At 35.1% G+C, this 26,456-nt stretch overlaps 1 protein-coding gene across 9 annotated transcripts in view; it reads right to left on the bottom strand.

Annotated features, from left to right (window-relative positions):
• The window catches only part of Alg9 (ALG9 alpha-1,2-mannosyltransferase), a 97,951-nt gene that overhangs the window by 61,492 nt on the left and 10,003 nt on the right, over window positions 1-26,456 (bottom strand). For all 9 annotated transcript variants that reach the window (XR_009228857.1, XR_009228858.1, XR_006856516.2 and 6 more), the window contains exons 5-13: window positions 23,569-23,657; window positions 20,855-20,990; window positions 18,254-18,341; window positions 17,979-18,084; window positions 10,909-11,031; window positions 7,079-7,233; window positions 4,432-4,561; window positions 3,468-3,615; window positions 2,094-2,223 (exon numbers count right to left, since the gene is read on the bottom strand). Coding sequence is in view for 3 of the 9 variants with exons in the window: in XM_046465874.2 (XP_046321830.1) it covers window positions 2,094-2,223; window positions 3,468-3,615; window positions 4,432-4,561; window positions 7,079-7,233; window positions 10,909-11,031; window positions 17,979-18,084; window positions 18,254-18,341; window positions 20,855-20,990; window positions 23,569-23,657 (1,105 nt within the window). In the remaining 6 variants the exon portion in view is untranslated. The remainder of the gene's footprint in view (window positions 1-2,093; window positions 2,224-3,467; window positions 3,616-4,431; window positions 4,562-7,078; window positions 7,234-10,908; window positions 11,032-17,978; window positions 18,085-18,253; window positions 18,342-20,854; window positions 20,991-23,568; window positions 23,658-26,456) is intronic.

Below are 26,456 nucleotides of genomic sequence, written 5' to 3'. Positions count from 1 at the left end.
GAGAATGAAATTAAAAGGCTAAATGAACAGATAAATACTTAAGATCCTTAAAGGAAGAACTACTCAATACAGACTTAAATAGTAGGCTTCTTGGGTAGCTAACATAAGCAGGCAGGGTCACTAACATAAGCAAAAACATTGAGGCAGAAAAGACAATGAATGATGAGCCTGCATGGACTGGAATAAAAACCATATTGGGAAAAATTTACAGTAGGGAAGGAGAGATTTGAGCAGAGTATATTTCCTCTTAAGGATATCAGATTAAGAACATTCATAGGGAAAATCTATGCTAAATATGATAGAGATGCAATATCAAATCTCATAATAATTCCAAAGTAGGTATCATTATTCCCATTTTTATAGACAGAAACAAAGTAGTGAAACAGAGAAATTACCTAATTTGCCCAAAGTCATTAAGGTAAAAAAAAATAATACTGGGATTTAAACCTAGGCTATTTGAATCCAAAGTCCATGTTCTTTCCTTACCTCCCCATGTTACCTTTTCCTAAAGAAATCTCTAATAACATCACTCTAAACTCAAATTGTCTCCCCCTCATGGTGCATGCTTCCTTCTTTTTGATTTTCCAGTGTCTCTATGGTGATCCCCCGTACATAAATAAAAACCTGCTTTCAGGAGAATGATTGCAGCTAAAATAAAAATGACCTGTAATAGTTTACCTTGACAAAGGGTATTTTCTTTTCTTATTTTTCCTTTTTACTTGTTTTATTATTTTTAAATTTTTTTTGCAGTACTGAGGATTGAATCCATGTCCTTACACATGCTAAGCAAGTGCTCTGCCACTAAATTATATCCCTAGCTCTTCATATTTTTGAGACAAAAATCACATTAAATTACCCACACTGGCCCCTGAACTCATGATTCTCCTGCCTCAACCTCCCCAGTAGCTGAGATCACAGGTATGTGCCATCATATCTGACAAAGGATATTTTCATTTTAACAAGAATAAGGGTCTTCCTTTAAAAGAATGGTAGGAATACATATCTTACCTTCTCAGGGAACCAGACCAAGGATATGTTTAATAATGCACATTTACACAAACTATAGCTAAGGTCCACACAGTAAAACTCACTATTAACAAACCCTAAGGGTCTCCATGAAAGTATAATCAGCCCCAATCTGGAGAAGAAGGCCATATGTGGCTACCAGTTTGCTTCAGAAGAGAAGTAAAAGTCTCATTATTTTACATTTTAAGAACATGATATTTTAAAAAACCTAAATTAAATATATTTGACATTTAAACTATTAAGTATTTCTTTAACAGATTGCTAAAAAAAAAAAAAAAAGAAGTGCTCTCCAATAAGTTTATAAAATGAACTTTCATTGACTCTGTGAACCAAGAGGAGCACAATCTTTACTACTCTCACCTTTTTTGCCATCAAAGATCTTATATGTATCAAATGTCAAAAGTGTCATCTTTCTTTTTAAAAAAAAAATTTTTAATTGTAGTTGGACACAATACTTTTATTTCACTTATTTATTTTTATGTGGTGCTGAGGATTGAACCCAGGGTCTCACATGTGGGAGGTGAGCACTCTACCACTGAGCTACAATCCCAGCCCAAAAAGTGTCATCTTTCAAAGGAACTGAAATAAAATTCATCTGGGATCTCAGAGTGTGTAAAGTCAAGTAGGTAGAAGATCATGGCACTGACAGAGATTGCGCCATGGCACTTACTATGGAAATAGTCTTCCTGATTATTCATGTACTAAAACCAGAATATAGTCATAGCTAGGTCAAGGGTAGCCTGATAACTTGAAAGTTCCCCACCAAGTATTTTAATAGGCCAAGGAATCATATGAGTTCCAAAATGTGTTTTAGAATGAAACATAAGAAAATTTCTAGCCCACTGGAAAGCTTAGAAGTTATATTGAATTCTATATTTTACATAGAATATAAAAAGTAATTTGAAGATAAAAGTGATACTGTTTGGTCTTTCTCAACAAAGGTTGTTATACCCCTCATTCTACAGAAATCACTTTCTAAGAAACTCTCCTTTTATCAATATTCTAACATACATGCTAAGAGATTTTAGGGATAGAATTATTTTCAAAGAAGAGAACATAGTTCTTACATATCTGGATGGCTCTTCTAGGTTCTGATCATTCATGTCGGTAGGAACAACCCGGGTAGCCAGTGGTCCCTCTGCAAAAGGTTTTGGTAACTGACCTCTGAACTCTGATGGAATGAACTGAAGCTGCCAACTGTCAGAAACACAAATAAGAAGAATAAGAAAAACACAAGGGGATCATATTGCTAAATGTACTTGAAACAAACAAAAATCATGTGAAGACATTTCATTTGAAGAAAAAAATATTTCTGCTAAAACCTTAACCAGGGAGCATAAAGGCAGAGGTCACAATTTAATCCAAAAATCATTGAGAAATTTGTGACTAGAGGTCTCTTAATCCTTTTCACCAAGTTTCAGAAGTGAAATTTGCTACCAGATGGTTATATCATGCAACAACCAGAGAAATGTCAAAGTTTATTGCCAATTACCATGTGATCAAAGGGACTTATTAAAATTGAGGCAAACTCATCAGATATAATGAAAAAGATGAAATGTGATATTGGCACTAAGAACATGCTAAGGGAGCAGAACTCTGTTACTGAATAATCCTTAAAAGTATCTTCAGTTATGAAACAATTTCAATTGTAAACAGCAAAGGCCAAAGTCAACCCCTTAAAAAATAAGTTTCAATTTGTTACAGGATTTTTATTAAGCATAATACTACTACCAGGTAAAGCTAAGCTGCTGAAGCCAGTCTTAAATGGAACAATATGACTCATCTTAACCAGACTTCCCTTTTACTTAAATAGGACCAAAATAAAAAAAAAGAATTAAGGAACTCCAGGGCATATGCTATCAAATCAACAGAGTAAAGGAAACTGGTACAGATGTCTTAATAATAGCTTTCCCCAGTGTTCATACATTGGTGAAAAACTTATTGTTTGAAAAAAAAAATTCTTCTCTAAAAATACTTTTCTAGCTAGAGTTTCTAAAGACCCTTTAGGAAATGGATTAATATCAAATAATTACAGAATTATAAACAGGAATTTTCAGAATGAGTTGTCAGCAGAAGCCTAGAGCCCAGAACATTTTCAAAAGTCCTCTGACATTGTAGATACAAGTAGGGGAGGGTGCACACCCACACATGGCACCTAGTCTAATGAATACAAGAGATAGGTGTGTGGTGCAGATTCCACAGCAATCAGAGACAGAAATGATTCAATAACTTTCTGTAAAAACTCCAAAGCAAAACAAAAATTAAAAAGCCCCTGCCATATGGGCTGGGGATACAGCTCATTGGTAAAGTGCTTGCCCCACATGCACAAGGCTCTGGGTTCATTTCCCAGCACCACCAAAAAAAAAAAAAAAAAGTCCCTGCCATAAGATTGCTAATTTTATTCCTTGATTTAAAACTCTGGGAATTAAAGGGTAACTTACTTTTCTGGCAGAAGGAAGCTGCTGGGAAATCGATACCACTCTTTTCCCACACAGACATTCACAGGTCTACCTTCTGGGACAGTGTGGATAGTTGGGTCTGTAGCAATTCTATAAAATTCTGGATACAAATCAAGGGGCCCATGGTATCCTGGAAGGAAGGAATAGTCAATAAAAGCCAAAGATGAGTAAGATGAATTTCTGACATGTAGTTATAATACATGTTAATGTTCCACTATAATCCACATAAAATTTAAGAAGTGTGAAGGGCCAAGCCTGCCCTACACATAAAAAAATGTCTCTTTTTTAGGAAGATAGCTATAGCAGAGACCCTATTTTGCCAAATATAAGGGCTTTCTTGCCCTTTAAACATCTTGTTTTTTTCAGCATACTTTCATATTTTAGATCCCAATAATGATTGTAAGAAAATATAATCATGAGAATTTAGCACAAAGTTTAGGCTTCCTTAATTCATCAATAACCATTAAAAGGGGGGGAAATCAATAAAAACAGAGAAAAAATGTGTAGTTAATCATACCAAGAGGAATTCTCAATCTCTTTTTCAATCATGAGGTAAAGAAGTCACATCATACTCATTATTAATCCTATATGCTCCCCCTTCAAGAAAGACCTTTTTTTGCTGGGCACAGTGGCACACACCTAAAATTCCAGCGGCTCAGGAGGATGAGGCAGGAGGATTGTGAGTTCTAAGCCAGCCTCAGCAATAGTGAGGCGCTAAGCAACTCAGTGAGACCCTGTATCTAAATAAAATACAAAATAAGGCTGGGGATGTGGCTCAGTGGGTGAGTGCCCCTGAGTTCAATCCCTGTGCCACCCCCTTCCTTCGAAAAAAAGAAGACCTCTTCCTAGCATAAGCTGAATATGTATTAAACAAGCCTGCATGAAGGGAAACCTGAGGTGAAGAGCCTTGTGAGGGTGAGTTAAAATACCCGTATAGCACATCTACCTCTGAATAGTGCCACAGAGCGGGAAAATGATAAAAGCCCAAAGAGGAAGACGGTTCCTAAGGCCAGCCAATTTGATGTCACAGTATAGTGCTCCAGGCGATATCGTTGAAACACGAAGTGGTAACATTTCTAGAAGGAAAGAAAATTGTATTGATAAAAGAAGATACACCTTGCAGAATACACATAATCATGAAACATCACAGAAAAGCCAAGAATGCAGAGATTGAGTCTGAGCAGGAACACTTAGAAAGGAATCCTTTCCAAATACAAAGATTAAAGCCAAGTCCTCTAATACTATCTGGGGGTCAGCCTATCTGGCTTGCCAATACTCTTACTAGCTTTCAAGAAAATTATTTAGATATTTTGCTTGTACTTAAAGTCCTAATAACTTATTTCAAATTATTTTTAAATGCTTTTTTGGTAGTTTTCTTTGACATATGAAGTATTTAAATCTGTTTTGATATAAGAATTTATCTTTACTTCCTTACCCTCAAGTTTTCATTGAAGATTTTAATATGAACAAAATGTCTCATGACCAAACAAGAAAAAAGAATTCCTCTCATAGAACACTAGGAACATGTTGTTAATTATTGCTTAACAACTTAATAAACTAGATGGTTATATAACATATATACATGCATGTATGAATTCTGCTCTTTTTGTGTATATGTGATTCTGGGGATCAAATCCAGGGCCTCCCACATGCTAAGCATGTACTTTATCTCTGAGCTATATCCCCAGCCCATCTGCTATCTTTAAGTACCTTCTCTTCAGATTTCTTTTTTTCCTTCCTTCCTTCCTAGATAGAACCTATTTCTGGAAAAAAGTTTAGCAACATATAACAAATGCCGTAAATATTTAGAGTGCTTTTAATATTTTAGAGAAGAGCTGGGAATGTGGCTTAGTGGTAGAGCAACTTGCCTAGCATGTGTCAGTCCCTGGGTTTATGTCCCAGCACCACTAAAAAAACAAATGGGGCAGAAGTTGGGAATCTATCTTAAGGAAATAATCTAAATACCTGAATGAAAATATTTAAATAACTAAATGAAAATATTTATTCTACTAGTAGTTATAATGCTAAATAAATGAGTAACCTAAATTCTAACATGAATTATATCATTGTTCTACATATTAACAACTCAATATGTTATATATGTTATATCCAATTATTATATACTATACCCAAATCAATAGAACATTATACTGCTATTTAAATGATGGATATAGAAATGGCAACACAGACAACATTATGACATAATACCATGTTAAAAAGGATATAACGTTATATGCACACTTATTATTACAATCATAATAAGCCAATGCTAGAAAGTGTTTTTGTTAAAAGGTGAAGAATTTTCACGACTTTCTAAATTATCTGAAATGAAATTCAGTTACTTTTATAATTGAAATTATTTTTAAACTATCATTCTACAATGGATAAACCTTGAAAACATGCTAAGCGAAAGAAATGAGTCACATATTTTATGGTCCATTTACATGAAATGCCCAAAATAGGCAAATCTACATAGAAAATAGATTGCTAATTACTTAGGGATGAGGAGCTATGGAAAAGAAGGTAGAAGTAATGATAGTCAAAGGGTACAAAGATTTTGAAATGATGACAATGTTCTAAAATTGACTGTGGTGATGATTGCATATATCTGTAAATATGTTAAAAACCACTGAAATCATACACTTTAAATAGGTGAACCCATGGTTTGTGGATTTTATATCTCAATAAATCTGTTAACAATAAAACATCATCTGCCAGCGTGGTAGCATATGCCTATAATCTCAGAAGCTCTGGTAGCCGAGACAGGAGAATTTCAGGTTCAAAAGCCAGAGTCAACAACAGTGAGGCGCTAAGCAACTCTAAATAATACACAAAATAGGGCAGGGGATGTGGCTCAGTGGTTGAGTGTCCCTGAGTTCAATCCCCAATACCCCCCCCAAAAAACAACAACAACAACAAAAAAAATCTATCATCTATTTTTTTTTTTCTGCCAAGTGAAAATGACAGCAGAGGGCAAGAAAGTATCCAGAGGTTGCTGAGGCCATAAATACAGAGATATTCAAAGTTAAGATTAGCTCTGACAGGGAATTGACCTGGACAGGTTTTAAACCAGGATTACATAACTGCCTGATGTAATCCCAAAGTCTTGAGCAAGTTTTAGTCTGATCCAGCAGAGCAGACATTTGTTAGCTCTGCTCAGGTGCCACTATCATGTGACTTAAAAATGTACCTTTATGGGATACAGTTGTGGCTCAGTCATGGAGCACTTGCCTAGCACATGTGAGGCCCTGGGTTCAATCCTCAGCATCACATAAAAAATAAATGAATAAAAAAATAAAGCTATAAAAAAATTACCTCATAAAAAAATGCACCTTTATTAGCAATTGGATTCCTGTTGACAATAGAGACAAATTACAACAAAAATTAATAATGCAAATATTTAATTAGCAAATAAGAATATGATAAATAGCTTTATCAATACATAATTTTTTAATAATATGATCTGTATTAGGTTTAACATTATGGGTAAAATATCTTAGATGGATGTACTCTATAACTTGCTCTTAAGTTTTATGAGCAATGATTTAATAAGTGAAACAGAATGAGGCACAAATGTTTTCCCTGAAACTTACCTGAAGTGCAGAAAGAGCTACAGCACCACAGAGACATATAAGTGGATATACAGGGAAAAGGAATCTCTCCTCTTTGTGAGGCTGGATGAAGAAAATCATAAACCAAATATACATTGGAGCCAAGGTAAGCCAGTATGGGTGGCCTAAATTCTGAACTGCAAGACACAGAAAAATATTTACCTTTCATCATATTAGAATAAATTAACATCTTTAGTCTCAATGCTCTCTTGATCTTAAAATTTGGAAGTATGTCCAAAGGCACATCATAAAAATGTTGCAGCTAATATATTCACATTTTCTCCAAACACATCAATAAAAAGAAGAACACACTCCTTAACTTTACCAAGAAAATCTAAAATTTAAAGAGAGATACAATACTGGGTGTGGCTAGAGCAAAATGAAAATCAGGTTAATGGTTAATAGAACTTAATAAATTCTACACTGGGTGAAGAAAGAAAGCCTTTTCCCTCTAACGAGTCCCACCATTAAGACTAAAGACTAATCATTCCTAAGATTAACCAAAAGCCTAGTGTAAACCCACTTCTTGAGTTTTACTTCCTATGTTTAAACATTAGTTATTTTTATCTGTACACCAATTGTCTAATTGTTCAAGCAGACCTAAATCAAAAGAAAGCAAAACAGTTGGATTCTCAAACCCTTTCATCAAGCCACAAATGACAGCTGTTTTAAGGTAAACGTGAAAATACTCTTAAAGAAAGTTCACTGATTTTCACTCCTCTTCTATAATATCCAACCACTCTGAATCTCAAAATTAGAAAAAAAATGTACTTAAAGCATGTAAATGAATTAAAGGAATGTAATGAACACTAAGATCCAGGCACCTGCTGGAAAGTTCCTGTGGTTAGGTACATGAGCACTGAATAATAAAACTGCAACTCACAGTGAAGGCATCTCCTACTGTGTTTATATTAGAGATAATGAACAGTGCATAAAAATGCTGGCAAAGGTAGGTAGACAGCGCCCCCTGGTGTCCACTATGTCTATAATGATCAAGTTTATAGTGAGCAAATTTAGTCCAGGACAATTATCAGAATGCCTAATTTAGCTATCTAGGTTATGTCGCTCTGCAGAATTCCCTAGGGAAAAAAATTTTTTTGAACTTCATTAGCAAGCTTATTTTATAAATCTTTCACTCTAAGATTTTATCACAAGATTTAAGGTTATACTTTCAGATTTATACCTTTTTCAGGTAAGTATATTTTATTTTTTTTTATTGTAAGAAAATAAACTTTACTAAGTCTTTTTCTCTTTTGTACTTTAAAATAAAACATAATTTTTAAAAAATATAATCAAAAATTTGAAATGTCCTATATAAAATATATATAATCACTAACCACAGTGGTATATAGTAGAATCATGGATAATTTCTTTCCTGGCTCTTTATATTTTTAATTTTTTTTCCCAGCACAGTGGCATGCACTTGTAATCCCAGTGACTCTGGAGGTTGAGGCAGGAGGACTGCAAGTTGAAGGCCAGCCTCAGCAAACTAGGAAGGCCCTACGCAACTTAGTGAAATATTGTCTCAAAATAAAAAATAGGGCTGAGGCTGCAGCTCAGTGGTGGAGCACTTTTTTGGCACGTGGACGTGTGAGGCCCCGGGTTCAATCCTCAGCACTGCATAAAAATAAATAAATAAAATAAAGGTATTATGAAAAAAAATTCCTTAAAAATAAATAAATAAAATAAAAAGGGCTGAGAATGGGGCTGTGGCTGTGGCTCAGTGGTTGAGCGTTCACTTGGCATGCATGAGACATTGGGTTCAACCCTCAGCACCACATAAAACAAAGGCAGTATCTACCTACAACTAAAAATTTTTTTTTAAATTAAAAAATTTTAAAAAGGCTAGGGATGTGGCTCAGTGGTAAAATACCCCTGGGTTCAAAACCCAGTACCAAAAAACAAAGTATCATTTCTATTGTAAAATACACATACAAGTATAAATACAAGTCAGAAAGCACTCATATTTTTGTTTTGTTTTTTAAATTTTTTTTAGTACTAGATGGATACAATATTTAAAAAAATTTTTTATATGGTGCTGAAAATCAAACCCAGTTCCTCACACATTCTAGGCAAGTACTCTACCACTGGGCCGAACCCCAGCCCCAGCACTCATATTTTTATAAGGTGGCCACATGTACATTATAAACATTTTAAAATCAAAATTTGATTCATACTGTAGAGAACATCCTGTTTTTTAATTCACATCACAAATGTTTTCAGTTTTTCCACAAGCATAAATTATTTTTATAGTTCAAAACAAAGTTACTTTAAAAAAGGAAAAAGTGATATTTAGTAAATACAAGGGATGGAGATAGAGGAACAAGTTACCTCAAGGGAGCAGACATCTGAATCTAAAATGTGGGATACTTATACAACCCGAAAGATCTGTTTCTTTAAGAAATCTTTAGGGGGCTGGGATTGTGGCTCAGTGGTAAAGCGCTCGCCTAGCACATGTGAGGCCCTGGGTTCGATCCTCAGCACCACATAAAAATAAATAAATAAAACAAAAGTATTGTGTCCAACTACAACTAAAACATAAATATTTAAAAAAAAAAAAAAGAAAAGAAAGAAATCTTTGGGAGAGTCAGACACTATAATCCCAGTGACTAAGGAGACTGAGATATGAAGATTGTAAGTTCAAGGCCAACCTCAGCAACTTAGCAATGCTCTACACAACTTCACAAGACCCTGTCTCAAAAAGGGATGGGGATGTAGCTCAGTGGTAAAGTGCCCCTGGGTTCAATTCCCAGTACCAAAAAAGAAAGAAATTTTTTAGGAGAAAAAGATGAGACATTTCAGGAAAAGCTTAAAGAAACAAAAAATTCACTACGTAACTTTTGTTTACATTCTGCTTTAAACAAACTAACAGTAAAAACCTATTTTTCAGACAATCTAGGAAAGCTGAATATCATTTGGGTATTAGATGATATTAAGGGATTATGTTAATTTTTTAGAATAATGGCAATGTGGTTATATTAAAACAATATGACTCTGAAGCCCGCTTGCACCTTCTAATCTTTTAACACAGTGAACTCTCTATAAACAATTAACAATAGAAAAGCAGAATTGGGGTGAGATGAAGAGGAATCAATCATGTGACATCCAAATAAGATTGAAAAGTCTGAAATTAAATCTTTCTAAACTCATATGAATTTATGCTCTAATCTGTTTCCCATAAATGAATCTAGGCTCCAGATATCCAGAGCCATGACAACTTGAGAAAACATCAGCTGTGCAATACAGAATCAGAGCAAGTAAAATAAATGACACACCAAACTTTCACAGAAAGGCAAACATAGAAGCAAAATGGAACCAAGAGAAGCATCATGCTTCTTAGGAAGTCCAAAGATTCTCTTACTTCAGTATCAAATTCAGGGAATCCCTGAATGGTTCAGTTTTCAAATTTTTGGTTGAAATAATTTCCCAAAGAAAGTCTGCCTCTAGAATGGATTATATAGTAAGCAATCTATCAGGTTAACACACAGTATTCAGACAGAAAACTCAAAAAGGCTTGTTATATTGAGATTTATAAATACTTTTGCTTCCTTTGGAACTGTGTAAATTATATTGACTTTGTCACTTAAAGAGATGTAAAGCTCTTCCTTCTAGTCTAATTTGAAACAACTAATTAAATCTTCAGTAGGGTCACATAATCTACAAATACAGACTGAAAATCCCATAAACCAACTATTTCCATAGAAAGAAAATGGAGAATAAAATAAGTAGAATTCTTTTTCACTTACTGGTACACGTTGTTTCTTGCTCTTTCCTCCCCTACTCCCAAACCTTCCATCTCTTATGCCACTCACCATGAAATCTCTGCAGCAGGTATTCCATAAGAGAAGTCAGTGGCAAGACCAGAAGAGCCAAAGCAAAGGCTACATTGAAATTCAAAAATCCATTAACTAAATAGAAATACCAGGGTTCTGTACCTGAGGGAGAAAAAGAGGCAAGAAATCATTAATGGATGTTTTCAACACCTATTATAGTATCTGACTCACAATGTTCTTTGTTCAAATAATATTGAGGATCCAATGCCTCAAGTGACCAAGACTCTATAAAGTCTATTCTCTTTCTATGCTCAGTCACACACAGTGGCACAAAATCAGAAGATGAGAAGAGAAATGGATTGGTTGTGATGTTTTAGATAGAAATTAAGTTTTAAATATTTAGCTGTTCTTGGCTACCTATAGAAAATTTATCTATCTATATTCCCTTCTACCACATAAGGATGAAGAGTTCCTTCCAGAGGATGCAGCAATGAGGCACCACCTTAGAAGTAGAGACCCAGCTCTCACTAGACATCAAAGCTGTCAGAGAGCTTTGACCTTAGACTCCCAGCCTCCAGAACTGTGAGGAATACATTTCTGTTCTTTATAAATTACCAATCTCAAGTATTTTGTTATGGCAGAACAAACAAAGACAGAAATTTACTATGAACCACCAAATAATTTAAATAGTTTAGGAAAAGAGCCACAAAGAGCTAAAAATTATAAAAAATGCCACTTCAATTTAACTATTCTCTTATCACTACAGACCAAAAAAAAAGAGTAATAAAGAAACTTGGTCTGAGATATTCAGGCCTCTGCCATCTTATTCACACCTATTTGATGCATTTACATTCTAGCATCTTTCCCCTGATATGTTCAACCACTATTTTATGGTCCTGTACACAGAGTACCTATTTATATCACCAGAAGCAACAAATTTGGTTTTGTAGGATCATACTGAGATCAGGCTGTGCTCAGAAGCTTAGAAGATTCAGAATGAAGCAAAATGCTGAAAACACAAGCCTCACTCACAGATTTCAATCTTTAACTCAAAATCCTTAAATCTAAATGAGAAACAGTCCTCCTCTGCACATTTAGCAGGTTTTTCATCTGCTTTTTTCCTCCGTATGATTACTTCAATCAGGCACTGAATGACACATGCGGGTTTTAATCACTGCGTGTTGTGACACCCGCCTTGCACCACAGCAATTTCCTGCAATCAGCATTGCTTAAAAGGGTAATCAGGAGGCAGAGGAATAGTCAGAAAAACCTGACAAAATTTTTGCAGCTTGCACAGCAAAATAAGATTAGAAACCAAACTTCATAATGCTAGAAACATTTAGGGAAGGAGTAAAAGGCAGGGGAGGGCATACTAAGGAAGAGTTCAAGTTCAACTTCTTGTAATCTTTGGGAAAAGTTCACTCCTTCCTGTCTAAACACAAAGACTGAACAATTAGGGATCAGGAAGGAGGCCAGGGAAGAAGGGAGAGCAGGGAGGTGAGGAGAAGACAAAAGGGAAGATGGACATGATCCATGAACAATACATGCACACATGGAAATGTCACAGTAAAACCCATCAATTTCTACAATTAAAATGTGTTAAAAAAATTAATACTAACTGGATTGTTCAGCAACAGAGATCCTGACCCAGGCAAGAACATTAGGGATATTTTAATCTTGTATTCTTTATATACCACTCTTTTTTATGAAAAACTATTGGATGGTGCTATTTTCAAAACAGAAATACATGCCTTCTCTGGGTTTTAATTAATACTTAAAAACATAAACTGAGTCCTTTAGATTCCAGCTACTGGAGAGGAGTTTTCACATAACCCTCTCCTGGCCATCAGTGTGGAGGCAGTGCTATCAACCTTTAACTCCTTTTTTTCTTAACAGAATTTTGAAAATCTGAGCCTGTAAAGAAAACACAGAGTGACCAGAGAGAAAGAGGGTTATATTTTACACCATGCATTACAGAGAGTAAGCATCAAAAGAAAAAAGCCTCTTGTCTCTTTGATATTTGCAAATATAGATTTTTTTTTCAGAAAAACTGTTCCACTTATAGAAAGTTTGTCTCTATCACAATTTATTATACCATTCTGTTTGAGCTGTCTTTTTACCTAGGTATACTGCACTTTGAAGTATAGAAGCATTAAGTTGTGAGCTAGGCTTTGAGCATTTCATAACAGGCTGTTATTTCTCTGAAGGATGGTACAAAAATTGGGGGATAAGCCAAGAGTAAAGAAAGTTCAAGTGACAACAGTCTTAATAAACAAGGGTGAACAGGGACCCAAAAAAAAGGGGGGGGGATTTTGTTAGCTAGTATCCTTCCCTACATATTGAGATACTTTCTTAGGGGGAAAAAAAAAAAAAAAGGTTTAAACTTGTATTTTCTTCCAGGGAACTCAAAACTAATGTTCAAAAAATATCAAAGCTGAACAATGCAGACAAAAACACTTCAGAATGATAAGCAGAGCACTGAACCTGTGCAAGATGTGAGGTAAAGCAAGCTGGCAGCAGGGTTTCTGCAGGGAGTGACTCACAATTCTCCCTTTTTGGAAAATGCCTCAATTCCTTTCAATCAAATGATCTAAAGGGTGTTTTGAAAGAGGCTTAAAGAAAGAATGATATTTACTGTTCAACAGATTGAATGAAGGGGAACGTTTTTATGGGCCTGATATTTAACAGGTATGTAGGAACTAAATTACAGCAAGTCATCCTCACAAATGTCAAATTTGTACCCCCAAGAGGGAAAAGCCACCAAAATTCCACAGAAATGATTAACAAGAGAATGAAGGCTCCAGAACAGTTCTGGCTGGCAGTCAACTCTAAGCAGTCATAAGACTCCATTGGAGCTTTACCCTCTATTGCTGCAAGGATGGGAAACAGCAAGCCTTCAAACAGCAGGCATTTGCCTTTACCTTCTGAAACTTCCTGTCCAGTGATCTGACTAATGTTGACAAAACACATAAACAAGGTTTAGGGTCCTGTCCTAAGCTGCAAAGTGACAGTCTTGAGTAGACCCACTGTTGATTTTGAGGGAAAAGTGATTCATTTAAGTGCCTCCCATACCTTCTCCAGGCCAATGAATTCCTCATAAGAGAGCACTTCTATGCAAACACCAGACAACAAAACTCACCCACATCAACATCTGGAAACTTGAAACATTACCAGAGGCAAAAATCAGTGCCAAACGAATCACTTTTCTTTTCTGCGATGTTGTTTTACCTGTTGATCTTCGACCCTACAAATCATGTAAAATCTTGCTTATGACTTTACAATTTTAGTCTATACCACTCTAAATTTCCTACACCAAGTATTCTTTACTTTATCAAAACATTCTTTCTTTCTTCAAAAGGGATCAAGCACAGTGCTCCCACATCAAACAGCTTGCCAGCATGCATATCACTCTGCCCTCTGAGCCCTCCAAGGCCAAAACCCTTCAAAGGTGCCACTTCCCCTCATTCCTTGGGTTGACTCTTACCTTCTACTACTCTGAACTCATGCTGCCTGTTTTTGCAAACTTATTCTCCTGTAGAATCTCAATGGCTAAATTCCAGGGTTTTGCTAAGGGTATTTTCAATTGAAAGAACACAGGCCTGGGAGTCAGACAATCCTGTGCTCTCATCTGATTTGTTCTACTTATTTAATTAAGTGCTGAGTTCTTCACCACTTCAACTTTGGTTTCCTCATCTGTGCATAATTTATGCCTATCTTTATCTCACAGAGTTTTTATGAGGGGAAGAAGACAGTATGTGAAAATTTTCTGGCATATAATGTAACAGGCATTCAGTAAACAGAAGGCATTGTGATTGCTATCTGTGCAGAAGTACTCCTTTACTTTTCCCTGATTTCAAAACAAAGTAGTCAGCTCAGGTCTGCAATGTATCATTAATATATGCTATCTAGCCAAGAAAGGTAGAAAGTTCTCTTTGAAAACCAAGAACAATAGAGAAGGTAAATATTTATATTATTATAATCACAATGGAAATAATAAAATCATATTGCTCATGACCAAACAGTTTCTACCCAAAATTCAGTCAATGCTCTAAAATGTTGTGTTTAAAAATAATTCAGTATTCAATCTTTTTGCCTCAGCAGTCCCTATACTTTACGCTCCATTTGTCTGAAATGACCCCCACCCCAGCATCTACTAGGCAAATTCCTACTCTTCCTTCCAGGCTCAACTCAATCACTACATCTTTCCTGATACCATCAGAGGAATTTGCTCTTATGATTCCCTGACTCTCTTCATCCCACTGTAACACATAATACACTGTACTATAATTACTGTATGCCTGCAGCCTTATGAGACAGTCTATTGAAAGGCAATTTATTCACTGTTTCTTCAATTGAAGTCTATTCATACAAAAAGTATATGTAGGCTTTTTATGTTCCTATGTATCAGAAGCAGCACTAAAAAATATGTAAAACACTATAAGCATAATGCATTTCCATTTTCAGATAAAGTGTGTGCCTACAATAGCTAATGAGGCACTTGGAGCAGGAAACCCTTATAAAATAGTCAAAATAATACAAAATGTGCCAAACACATACGTAAATGAAATAGAACTTCCAACACTGAAGATATACCATCTCACTGTTTGATAATTTTACATCATCAATGCACCTATAAAATAAGTCTTTGATATTTTCTGAACGGATTGACAATTATAAAGTATTTTTAAGTATTTTATATCTATTTTATTCCTGTTCAATATCAAGAAATCCCAAGCCAGAGAGGGGACATTTTAAAAAAAGAAGAAGAAGAAGAAAGAAAGAGAGAGAGAGAAGAAAATCCCTAACTAAGTTGCCCAGGCTGGCCTTGAACTTATGATCTGCCTGCCTCCGCCTCCTCAATAGCTGGCATTATAGGCACATGCCACTGAACCCAGCCTATACTCTTTAAAGAATGAAAATCAGACCAAAACAATCTGTCAATTCAAAAATGAGATAAAAGCTCAAAAATTCTACTACTGAGGAATAATTCCCTTAAGGCTAGCTACTACAGCATTGTATCAGTCCTATTCATGGCTGGTCTATTTCCACTATCCCAACAAAGCTTTTGCCACCACTAGAACAGTGATCAGTTATCTATATCCAAAACAGGAAAATCTGAACCAAAGCCATCCTAGGTACACCAAAGCAGAACAGAAGCCCCAAGGACTCTTTCCTAGTAAAACATTAGCTGAAATGAATAACAAATGCTAATGTCCAAAGAAGAACAGGACACTACTCTATTGGATCCCCAAACTTACCACAGCACCCTGACCAACCCATAGTTAAACTAGAAGTATAAACGTAAAATCAGAATGTATTCTTTCTTCCTTACTTCCCTACCAACATTATTATTTTTAGATTTATAAGCTTTATCAATCTAGAGGGCTACAAAAAATGTCACCTTAATGTACTCTAACAAAGGTTTTATAAATAAGCAATCAGAAAATTATTATATTATAACCCATTCATAATACTGGAGAAGCCAATTTTTCAAAATAAGTAGAAATTATCTCACCTATACAGAATGTAAACAATTTTTATCAATGCCATCTGGGTTTTAAATCTTCTACTGTCTTATAGATTCAAATAAAATCTTATAAACTAAAACAAGGAACAATTAAAAACATGCAAACTTTCCCTAGTTGAAGGGAGACATCTAGAGGCAAGAGCTTAGAATTAGAGGCCTTTCTCAGATCCTTGAGGACCTTGGAACCATAAAGGAGCCTTTGAAAGTTCTTTCACTTAGCAATTTTTCTTTATGTGATTTGTGAATATAGTTCACCAAACAAAGCACTCCTTATTGTGACCTATTACTTGCTATCTAAAATGAAAATATTTCCAAAATACCAGAGCTCAAGTAAATCTCACTTGAAGCTTCTCGTGCAATCTATTGGATCTACTTATACCGTGGCTCAGGCAAATGAGGGACATGGCTAGCAACAAGACTTCAATTTATAATAGGCAAACAAGGTGACAATATTGACCAGCTTCATAGAATAGGCAAGACATTCACATATTCAGAACACTCTATAGATTAAAAGATTAAAGTAGAAGAAATTATACTTATTCTAATGAAAAATCTGCTTCTCTCCATGGCCGATCTGATCAGAAAAATCTCCAGCTCAAACCTGTGTAGCTATAACTCATATGCCTTCAGGGGTCAAAACAAAACCTTGGCTCAACAACTGGTGAGAAAGGCAGGAAAGGAGGAGTGAAGATGGGAGTACACTGGATGAAGCAGCCCAATTTAACGGCATTCAATTCTTTTTCTCTTAACCCTAAATGACCAAATTACCTACCATCTCTTGATGACTCCATTCCCATTTGTTACACTTTGTTTACAGATTTTTCCAAATGTTCTCTCCTAATATCTGGTATTGAAGTGATGCAAATTTAAAAAAAAAAAAGTAATATAAAGTATCTGTGTGTGCAGAAAATGTCTAGAGGTATATACTTCCAAGTGTCAACAATAGCCACATGGAAATGATGGGATGATGTTATTATTTTCTTTTTGTTATCACATTAATTTTCTGATAAAGGGGAAAAAGAGTACAGAGGTTGAACTCATTGGTAGAGAGCCTGCCTAACAAGGGCCTGGAGTCAATCCTCAACATCAGAAACAACAACAACAAAAAAAGTAGCATCAAAAGCCATGGACGTTCAATAGTTCTCAAAACTCTATCTCTGGAAATTGGGAGTAACATACCAAGACAGAGGACTAATATCTGAATATCACATTTTTCAAGGAGAAGTATTTAAGTGGCTACATGACATCACTGTGCTACATTCAAATGGTTTTTTGTTTGTTTGTTTTGCAGTACTGGGAATTGAACTCTTTCTTTCATTTTTTATTTTGAGAGAAGGTATTGCTAAGTTTCCCAGGCTGGCCTTGAACTTCTGATCCTCCTGCATTATCCTTCCGAGTAGTGGGGATTATAGGCATGTGTCACCATAACCAGTCAAATATCATTCTCTTTAAATTTAAAGCGGGAAAAGATCACCAGCAAAGAAATGCTATATTTAATGAAATAAGATAACTGAATTAAAATTTTGAAGTTTAGGTAAGTGAAGCTATTTTCTACTCTTCCCCAAATTTCATAAATCCTTACCATAGAGATCAGGTCCATGAGAAGTGAAGACATTATACAAAACAATGTTGAGTGGTGCAATGACCAATTTCCCATAATAGTAGCTGTCAATGACCACCACAGGCACCTAAAACAGAACAGAAAACAGAAAGTACAGGAATTATGGAGTTTTACTCTAGGAATATTCTCAAAATGCTGAGAATGAAAAACAAAATCACCTCCTAATGTTTCCTTTTCCACATCAGAAGTTATTTTCATTATGATATGAGAACAAAACGAGAAAAAAGAAAACTCACCAGAAAGAGAATTAGGGCCACCAGTGACCAATGAAAGAAACTTTTCCACCTGTGTTTCATGACCAGCAAATCAAAGGCAATGGGTAAACTATTCAACAGAGAAACAAAATGGGAAGTTATGTAAAATACTTAACAGGCCATATTCACACGTATCTATGCCAAGTTGAGAATAAAATGTCTCTATCAGTGACAAAGAGGGAAGAAAACCAGTATGTGAGAGTATATCTTCTGAAAAATATGTGATCTTTTCATAGGGACCTAGAGATCAATGTGTCCCATACATATACAAATCTAAATACTGAGTTGCTAAACAAACTCCATTTTATACATATTTCTGTATAATGGACATTTAAAAGATATTAATTATAGAGTCTGGGGTTGTGGCTCAATGTTAGAGCACTTGCCTAGCATTTGTGAGACACTGGGTTCAATTCTCAGCACCACATAAAAAAAAGTCCATCAACAACTAAAAAAATATAATATATAAAAAAAAGATATTAATTATAAGCAACTGGACCCTATTATCCTTCACCGATCTCAGCAAATAAATACTGATCTTTCTCTTATAAGATTTAGCAGGCTTTTAGCAATATAATATCACAAACTCTGACTTCAATTCTGATATATCCTCTTCCAACACCATTAACTCTTCTTCCTTTACATTCCTTCAGAACTTATAGATAGCAGAACTTACAGAAAACAGCCTAAGATACAATCTTAAAGATACAATAATTTTAGGATGATACGAAGAATAGATCATATTGGAAGTAGGGAAACCAGACTTTTAAAAGGAAATGAAGAAAATTTTAAATGACCCATCCTCTTAGTAATTTCCTGTTTAAAAATTTATGCCATAATGAAATTCTACCAAGTATACAAAGATATATGTACAAAATTCATTGAAGGGTCGGGCATGTAGCTCAGTGGTAGAGTACCTGCTTAGCATGTGCAAGGCCCTGGGGTCAATCCCCAGTACCACACACACACACAAAAAAAAATGTTCACTGAAACATTATGTTCAGTAACAAAAACTACCAATAAGGCATGGTTAAATAAATTATAGTATAGTCAGTTGTATAATAGAACATTATGCAACTGATAGAGAATGACATAAATCTGTGCTCAAGAAAAGATAAATAGCCAGGCACAATGGTGTACAAGGCCCTAAATAACATAGCAAGACATCATTTCAAAAAATAAAAGTAAAAAGGCTGGAGATATAGCTCAGTGGTTAAGTACCCCTGGGTTCAATCCCCAGTACCAAAAAAATAAAAGGTATTGTATGTACAGAATAATTCTATTTATTTCAAAATGTGGTAAGTATGTGTGTGTGTGTGTGTGTGTGTGTATGCCTATGCATTTATAGACACAAGGATAATTTCTGGAAAGACATACAAAAATTATTAGCAGTGACTGTCACTGAGGACTGGCTAGAAGAGAAAAGAATTAGGAATTCCTTTTAAATCATACAACTTTTTTTTTTTTTTTTTCAGTGCTGAAGATTGAATCCAGGGCCTTTTGCATGCTAGGCAAATGCCTAGCTACCACTCACTTTCTGGTACTTTTTTTTTTTAAGCAAAGAAATACTACTTTTATAATAACCTTAATATCAAACTAAAATTTTTTTTAATTATTAGAACAGTCAATAAGTTAAAGCAGCACAAATTAGAATAAAAGATATGAGAACAAAGAGTAAAGGAAAGGAATGAGAGATACAATTGAACTTGGAAAAAATAAAGCTGGAGTTCAACACAGTTGTGCACATCTGTAATCCCAGCAGCTCTTGAAGCTGAGGCAGAAGGGTCGTGAGTTCAAACCCAGCCTCAGCAAAAACAAGGCACTAAGCAACTTAGTGAGATCCTGTCTCTAAATAAAATACAAAATAGGGCTGGGGATGTGGCTCAGGGGTCGAGTGCCCCCGATTTCAATCCCCTGTACCAACCCACCGTCCTCTGCCAAGAACAAAAAACAATACTGGGACAAGGAAAAAGGGACTGAAGCAAATTCAGATTTCAAGCCTTGATGAAGAAGAAAATGTATAGCATAGTATGATGCAGTGTGGGGGGAAAAATATCAGTTAAACAATCAGAAAGGCCTTGATTCAAAAGCAAACATAATCTTAAATATGAATTACTCAAACTTTTAGAGTCTATTTTTTCAATTATAAAGCACTAATGATCTCCTGCAGAGCTGTTGTCAGGTTCTGGAATAAAGTTTACAAAGGGTTTAGCAGTGCCTCAGATACAGCAGATGCTTAACAGCCATTACTATTATTAGAATTAATCATAATAATAAGCATTAAGAAAAACATGCTTTTGGGTTGGGGTTGTAGCTCAGTGGTGCAGTGCTTGCTAGCATATATGAGGCAATGGGTTCAATCCTCAGCACCACATATAAATAAATAAAAGTATTATGTCCATCTACAACTTAAAATATATTTTTAAAAAAGTAAATAAAAACATGCTATTGCTTCCCAGAATCTTCATAGGCACAATCGATTCCTATAACTTTAGGTGATACCTAGATAATATGGAGTTAATTCAACATTAAGATTTACCTTATGCCCAGGAATATATGAGAGGAACTATGTTAGTATCTTACCCAAGAGCCGCACTGAATGGCCAGCCTAAGATAGCCCCAGCTGCTACTCCCAATACAGCAATGGCAGTCTTGTCCATATACCATCCAGTCATGGCTATCAACGTGGTATACATACAGAAGCTACTAGGAAGGAATGCTGTAAGAGTAAAGAAATGAAAGGAGGGAAGGGGACAAGAGTCTAAGATTAGGTATCAATTATTAAAAATTAACTTACGCTGAAAAATGTCAATAACTAGCAACATATTTTGGGCAATACAATACAAGAAATAGCCGGTAAAGGGACCCTCCTTTAAAAAGAATGTTCAATGATTTTCTTATTTTCTCACTCTTTTTAGGTATCAACACACGGTCCCAATTATAGACTAACCTCATCATTTTTCTCCTAGCCTGTTCCTCAAATCTAAAACTTATAAATTCCAGTTTCCTCAGGAATTACTCCAGGTTATATTTCCAGGCAGACAAATGCTTTAAAAGTCTTATAGCCATAGCCAACAATTTATTTCTGAAGAAAGTTATCTTTTAATAGTTTCCTGAGACTGTCCTAGTTCCTAACCTGTACCTTACAGTAATTCTAGGAAGTCTGACTCAAGGACCAGACATTGGATGGCAGCACTTATTTTATTTTTCATACCAAGGATTTAACTCAGGGGCACTTAAAAACTGAGCCACATCATCAGCCTTTTTTTTTTTTTTTTTTTTTGAGATAGGGTTTCACTAAGTTGCTTAGGGCCTTGCTAAGTTGCTGAGGCTGCCTCTGAACTTTCGATCCTCCTGTTTCAGCCTCCCAAGTCACTGGGTTATAGGCGTGCTTGCTCTACCATGCCAGTTCAGCAGCACCACTTTGCATCCTGCATCCACTGACATAAAGAATCTGGTCTTTGGATAGTCTCCTAATTATTTACATGTACCTTAACCTTGTTGTAGTATACAGCAGAGGAATGAGCATATTCAGGGCTTCTGCAACAACACTCAAAGTATTTCTAAAAACTCTGAACAAAAATGTAGATCTGAATAGGTGTAAGAGGGCATGCCTGTAATTCCAGCTACTTGGGAGGCTGAGACAAGAGGATAACAAATTCAAGGGCAGCCTCATCAATTTTGAGAGACCCTGTCTCAAAATTAAAAAGGAGTGGGGGCAGCATTTTAGATGTAGGACACTGGTGGAGAACTTGCCTACCATGTACAAGGCCCTGGGCTCATACCTAGTACTGGGGAAAAAAATTCAAATCTGAATCTCCTGCTGCAAAAGATCTGATCGTACAGCAAGCACTAGAGAAGAAAAATCAATTGATTTTAAGAACTACAAAAAAGAAGCAGTGAGATTTAAGAAACTCAGAATAGGGTTCAGAGGCTCTGTATCAAAGCTTCCTTTAACTTATCTGTGCCTCAACTGATTGTACAAAATTAAAGATATTCCCAGAAATCTCCCACACATAAAACTCAATTTTTAGAGTGGCAAGGTAACTAAAAAAACATGAGGTACAACGTTCAAAAATAAATGCTACATAATATGATGCCATCCAATGCTATCAATTCCACCTACTGAGGTAGAGGACAAAAGTACAGAGGTATCCATGGTCTCTGCCAGCTTCCAGGATAAAGCATCAACAAATTTATGACAATGGATCTCAAAGTTATTCCAGGGTAGAACCCTGAGCTTTCCACAAAGCAACATTAATTTCAATATATTCAGTGGAAAAGTAAACATGTAATTTTGTGCCAGATACTATTTTTGTGTATACTATATTTTGTATATATTTAGTATGCACATTAGATTCTAGATTATACAAGCAGAAACTAAAATTGAGACAATGACACCTAGTAACTTAATTTTCTAGTAACTTAATTTTTCTAGAGAACTAGTAATTGACAGTATACCTTTTTAGCAGGCTGTATTGGTTCAGCACACAAAACACAGATGCTCAATGGCAGCACAGTTTGAAAGGTTTTATTCTAAATTCCTAGAAGCTAACTTCAAAATCAAAATAAATAAAAAAATAGAAGATTGCACATTTCAAATAATGGGCAGAAAACAAAATAATCAAGAAAAGAGTTTTTAGGCCCAAAGAATAACTTTTTTAAAAATTTTTTTAATATTTATTTTTTAGTTGTAGTTGGACACAATACCTTTATTTCACTTGTTTATTTTTATGTGGGGCTGAGAATCGAACCCAGGATCTCACATGTACGAGGCGAGTGCTCTACCGCTAAGCCACAACCCCAGCCCTTTTTAATTGTTGATAGACCTTTATTCTATTTATTTGTATGTGGTGCTGAGAATGGAACCTCATGCCTCACACATACCAGGTAAGTGTGCTACTGCTGAGCCACAGCCCCAGCATTCTCAAAGAACTTCTTAAAAAAAAAAAAAAAATCACTTCCCTTCCCATCGTGGCCAAGAAAGGAAGTGGGTGGTTGATGCAAGAATGTAATAAAAAGCACCCTGGTGAGTTTCAGTTATGAATTTTGACATCTAGTAAGTTCTTTTCACCTTGCTAAGTTTCAGTGCCTTCACCTGCAAAAATGAGAAAATGTTTCTCTTATTTATAGCACGGGATTGTTGTAAAGGTTAATCAAGATAATGTAGATAAGGGTGCTCTGCAAATTACTGACATTTTATACAAATATAACCTATGTCTGGACAAATTTTTCCTTGCAATACAACTGCAAATCATGGAAGAAACTGCTATCCCCTCACCTGTACTTTTACTTACCAGATGATGAACAAAACATGCCAGTGCTGAGCACCAAGAAGGCTAGCATCATTCGACTCACATGGAGCCCAAACTTTTTGCACACAGCCCTAAAAGGCAAAGACTATTAGTATCACAGATAATAGACACAGACATTTTAAATCAAAGAACATGTTATCAGAGATAATACTGAAAATTTAAAGTCAAATATAGAACTCATTTGATAAGTTTGCTAGCATTTTCATGTGCATCTTACTCCTGACATAGGAGTGAAGTTCCCTATCCAAGAGGAAATACATACTTTACATGCTAAAATTATGAGCCAGGCAAGCACTCTACCACTGAGCCACAATCACCGCCCCAGGTCTCTTTTTTTTTTTAACTCCACAAATTAAACATTTTTAGATATTATTATTGCTTTGTTTGTTCAGATACACTTATGTGATAGCCTTTTCCTTGCTCAGATTCCTTATTTTGCTTGGAGCTTCCTTCTGAAATCATTTTGTTTCTTTACAAGTACATCATTTAGAAATTCCTTTAATGAGAATCTGTTAATGGTAAATCCTCTGGGTTTTGGTTGGTTGGATTCTTTTTTTTTTTATTCCTCTTCTGAAAAGCCTTCCTTTATTTAGCTCGATTGTGAGATGATTTGACTGAATATACAATTTTAGAATGACAGCCATTTTCTCTCAACACTTTGAAGACACCTTTTTTTGTCTAATATTTTTTCTAGTATTCCTTTATAGATATTCCAGTAGTTCTCTGTCAACTTTTAACATCTTTTTCTTTGTCCATGGGGTTTTACATAGTTTCACTGATTTCTTTTCATGAATATAGTTTGGGATATATAAGATTTACTAAATCTAGAGATTATCACTTTTCCCACCAATTCTAGAAAATTCTCAGCTACTATTTCCTGAATATTGCCTCTCCTCATTTTCTGTATCATTTCCTAAATTCGGATGAGATCTACATCAAATCTTTCAGCTCTACCTTACATACTTTTTAGCCTCTGACATATTCCTATATTTTCTTCTTCTTCTTTTTCTTCTTTTGGTCTATCAATACTGTATTCTTAATAATTCCCTCAAATCAGTCTTCCGGTTTACTAGTTTACTTGTTAGCAGTATCCAAAAAATGCTGTTAAAATTACCTGCTGAGTTTTAAATATCTATAATATATAAGTATTACGAATATTGTATCAATATTGCTTATTATACAACATTATGTAAAATTAATAATATGAATATAATTATATTGTCATTTCTACAAGTTCTGGTTCTTTTTTCAAATTTACCTGGTCCTTTTTGTAGTCTCTTTTCTCTTGTTCATTTTTTCAGTTCCCTTTTTTGTTTCTTTAAATATACTAAATATACTTATTTTACTTTTCTTTAAATATACTATATATACTTATGTATATTTAGTATATTTAAAGAAATGTATATTTAGTATATTTAAAGAAAAATATTAGTATATTTACCTAATAAGTATATTTAAATATATATTTAAATATACTTTAATATTTAAGTATATTTATATAAGTATATTTCAATAAGTATATTTAAATATATTTAGTATATTTACCTAATTAGTATATCTAAATAAAATATTAGTATATTTACCTAATAAGTAAAGTTTTACAGTTTAGCTAATTGTTGTTATTTCTTTACTATTTATTTTTTAATTTGTTCTAATTATACTGACAGCAGAATGCATTTTGGCACATTATACACAACTGAAGCACAACTTCTCATTCCTCTAGCTGTATGCAGTGTAGAGTCACACAGTTAGTCATACATGTATATACGGTAATAATGTCCTTATCATTTCACCTTCCTTCCTACCTCAACACCCTCTCCTCTCCTCTCACTCCCCTGTGCTCAATCCAAAGTTCCTTCATTCTGCCTACCCACTCCCCCCACCATGACGGATCAGCACCAATTATCAGAGAAAACATTCAGCCTTTGGCTTTTTGGGATTGCCTTATTTAACTTAGCATGATCGCCTCTAATTCCATCCATTTAGGATGGAATGCCATCATTTCACTGTTGTTTGTGGCTGAGTAATATTCCATTGTGTATATATACCACACTTTCTTTATCCATTCATCTGTTGAAAGGCACCTAGGTTGGTTCCATAGTCTAGCTATTATGAATTGAGGTGCTATAAACACTGATATGGCTGCGTCACTGTAGTATGCTGATTTTAAGTCCTCTAGGTATAAACCAAGGAGTGGGGTAGCTGGGTCAAATCGTGGTTCTATTCCAAGTTTTCTGAGGAATCTCCATACTGCTTTCCCAAGTGTTTGTACCAATTTGCAGTCCCACCAGCAATGCATGAGTGTACCTTTTTCCCCACATTCTCATGAACACTTATCATTGATTTTACTCTTCAGTGTTGCCGTTGGTAACTGGAGTGAGATGGAATCTTACAGTAGTTTTGATTTGCATTTCTCTAATTGTTAGAGATGATGAACATTTTTAATGTTTGTTAATTGACTGTATTTCTTCTTCTGTGAAGAATCTGTTCAATTCCTTAGCCCATTTATTGATTGGGTTATTTGTTTTTTGGGTGTTAAGTATTTTGAGTTCTTTATATATCCTGGAGATATTAGTGTTCTATCTTAGGTACGAGTGGTAAAGATTTTCTCTTATTCTCTAGTTTATCTCTTCACATTCTTGATTGTTTCCTTTACTGAGAAGAAGCTTTTCAGTTTGAATCCATACCATCCATTGATTCTTTTTTTTTTAATAATTTTTATTTATTTTTATTGTTTAATTTTTCGGTGGACACAACATCTTTGTGTGTATGTGGTGCTGAGGATCGAACCTGGGCCGCACGCATACCAGGCGAGCACGCTACCGCTTGAGCCACATCCCCAGCCCCCCATCTATTGATTCTTGATTTTA

The sequence above is a fragment of the Marmota monax genome, unplaced genomic scaffold (genome assembly GCF_021218885.2).
Source record: "Marmota monax isolate L192 unplaced genomic scaffold, Marmota_monax_Labrador192_F-V1.1 WCK01_AAM20220418_F8-fsc00045, whole genome shotgun sequence".
Classification (NCBI taxonomy): Eukaryota; Metazoa; Chordata; class Mammalia; order Rodentia; family Sciuridae; genus Marmota; species Marmota monax.
Note: the sequence above shows the minus strand (reverse complement) of the source record. Positions and strands in the feature narration are given on the sequence as shown.